We start from the raw sequence: 1,772 nt of genomic DNA, 5'->3' as shown, positions 1-1,772 counted from the left end.
CTCTCAAACACACACACTTGTGCACACACACAAACAACCACACACACACACACACATACACACACACTAACATGCAGACACACACACATGCAGACACACACACACACACACACATACACACACACACACACACACATAAAAACCATCCACCTCCTAAATGGACTACATTGTGTTGGTAGGGGTGAAAAACTTCCACAATTATTACACACGTGCGCACATGCGCGCACACACACACATACAAACAATCACACACACACAAACACACACACACACAAACACACACACACACAAACACACACCCACACACACAGTCAGACACACGCACACACAATCTACCTGAAAATGCTTGGGTTCACTTCCAAAAGTTTGGAGTTGCGTCTGCTCTAGGTACTCCAGCGTGGCCTTCTGGGGCGCACGAACGAAGGGGTTTGTGGGAAGGTTACACAAGATGGCCACCCCGGCAACAGCCGCCGCCCCCACCACACCCACTGTGCCCCACGTGCCCATGGCTTGCAGGGATCTGTGGAATACAAAAGGTATTAGAAAACAATGAAACAAAAAGGAACTTTCTTTGGAAAACAATAAAGAAAATAGAAATGAAGATAGAAACAAAAGGGGTCTTTCTTCGGAAACAATGAAATGATACGCGCTTTTGGGGGGCAACAAAAAGGAATGAAAAGGATCCATCTTAAGAAACAAAAAGAAACTATCTTTGGAAATGAAAAGGAACTATCTTTGGAAATAAAAAAGAACTGCCTTCGGAAGCAATAGGAATCATCTTTGGAAATGAAAAGGAACAGTCTTTGGAAACGAAAAGAAACTATCTTTATTAACAAAAGGAAACAATCTTTGCAAATGAAAAGGACCTATGGTTGGAAACGGAAAGGAATTATGTTTGAAAATCGAATGCAGAAAATGTTTATAATATATATAGTTAGTGTTTTATGCCTCCCCCCCCCCCTCTATATAAGTCAGATAAACTGAGAGGATGGCTGCTTCTATCAGGCCTAATCAGGGCTGAGTGGAATACAAATACAAGCAGACAGGCGGAGATTTTGATAAAAATAATTTCTCCACATGGGAATCAAACTCATGTCTTCTGCTTACAACAGTGAAGAGCATTATTACAACATCACAATAGCCGGTATGTGTATACCGCTGACAGGGATGAATAAATAAAGGGAGCTTTCTGAAGAACCCAGTGTGTCAGGTTTAGTTATAGTAAGGTTTCACGGCGCTCGCAACTGCATAAGGTCATAATATAAGCGCCAAGGGGTGGATGTCAACAGAGAAGTCCTTACAGGGAATCGGGCTTACTCAGCTCACCTCTCTAGTTTCAACAGCACAAAGTCTGCTTCGACTATCAAGGAACCCCGGAAATAGCGGGCCACAAGAGAGTGACAAAAATACATAAGAAGTAGATGAAAATGACGACAGTAAGGATGAGGAAAGAAAAAAGCAGCGGTTCCCTGTTATGAGCATGACATTGATGAATCTGCCCATTTACAATTCTAATCTACTGTGCAACAGAACATGGTAATGTCCCCCGTTTGGGAATGGCCTAAAGACACTTCAGTCAGTAGCACCGCCCCGGGTCAGACATTGTGAGCAGTGAGTAAAGAGACGAGTAGTGTATCTGTCTGTTAAGGTTAATGAGAAGTTGTAACGACAACACAACACGATAACGTTTACGCTTAACCAGGGATCAATAATAATAATATTAAAAAAGAAGTGGAAGGAGCAAATGAAATAAAACATGTCATGCCCCCCCC

At 42.5% G+C, this 1,772-nt stretch overlaps 1 protein-coding gene across 1 annotated transcript in view; it reads right to left on the bottom strand.

Moving 5' to 3' along the window:
• Nucleotides 1-1,772, bottom strand: part of LOC118477650 (peroxiredoxin-like 2A) — a 3,616-nt gene that overhangs the window by 235 nt on the left and 1,609 nt on the right. The window contains exon 2 of the mRNA XM_035969657.1: nt 328-520. Coding sequence (XP_035825550.1) covers nt 328-520 — 193 coding nt within the window. The remainder of the gene's footprint in view (nt 1-327; nt 521-1,772) is intronic.

Source organism: Aplysia californica, unplaced genomic scaffold (genome assembly GCF_000002075.1).
Source record: "Aplysia californica isolate F4 #8 unplaced genomic scaffold, AplCal3.0 scaffold00166, whole genome shotgun sequence".
NCBI lineage: Eukaryota > Metazoa > Mollusca > Gastropoda > Aplysiida > Aplysiidae > Aplysia > Aplysia californica.
Note: the sequence above shows the minus strand (reverse complement) of the source record. Positions and strands in the feature narration are given on the sequence as shown.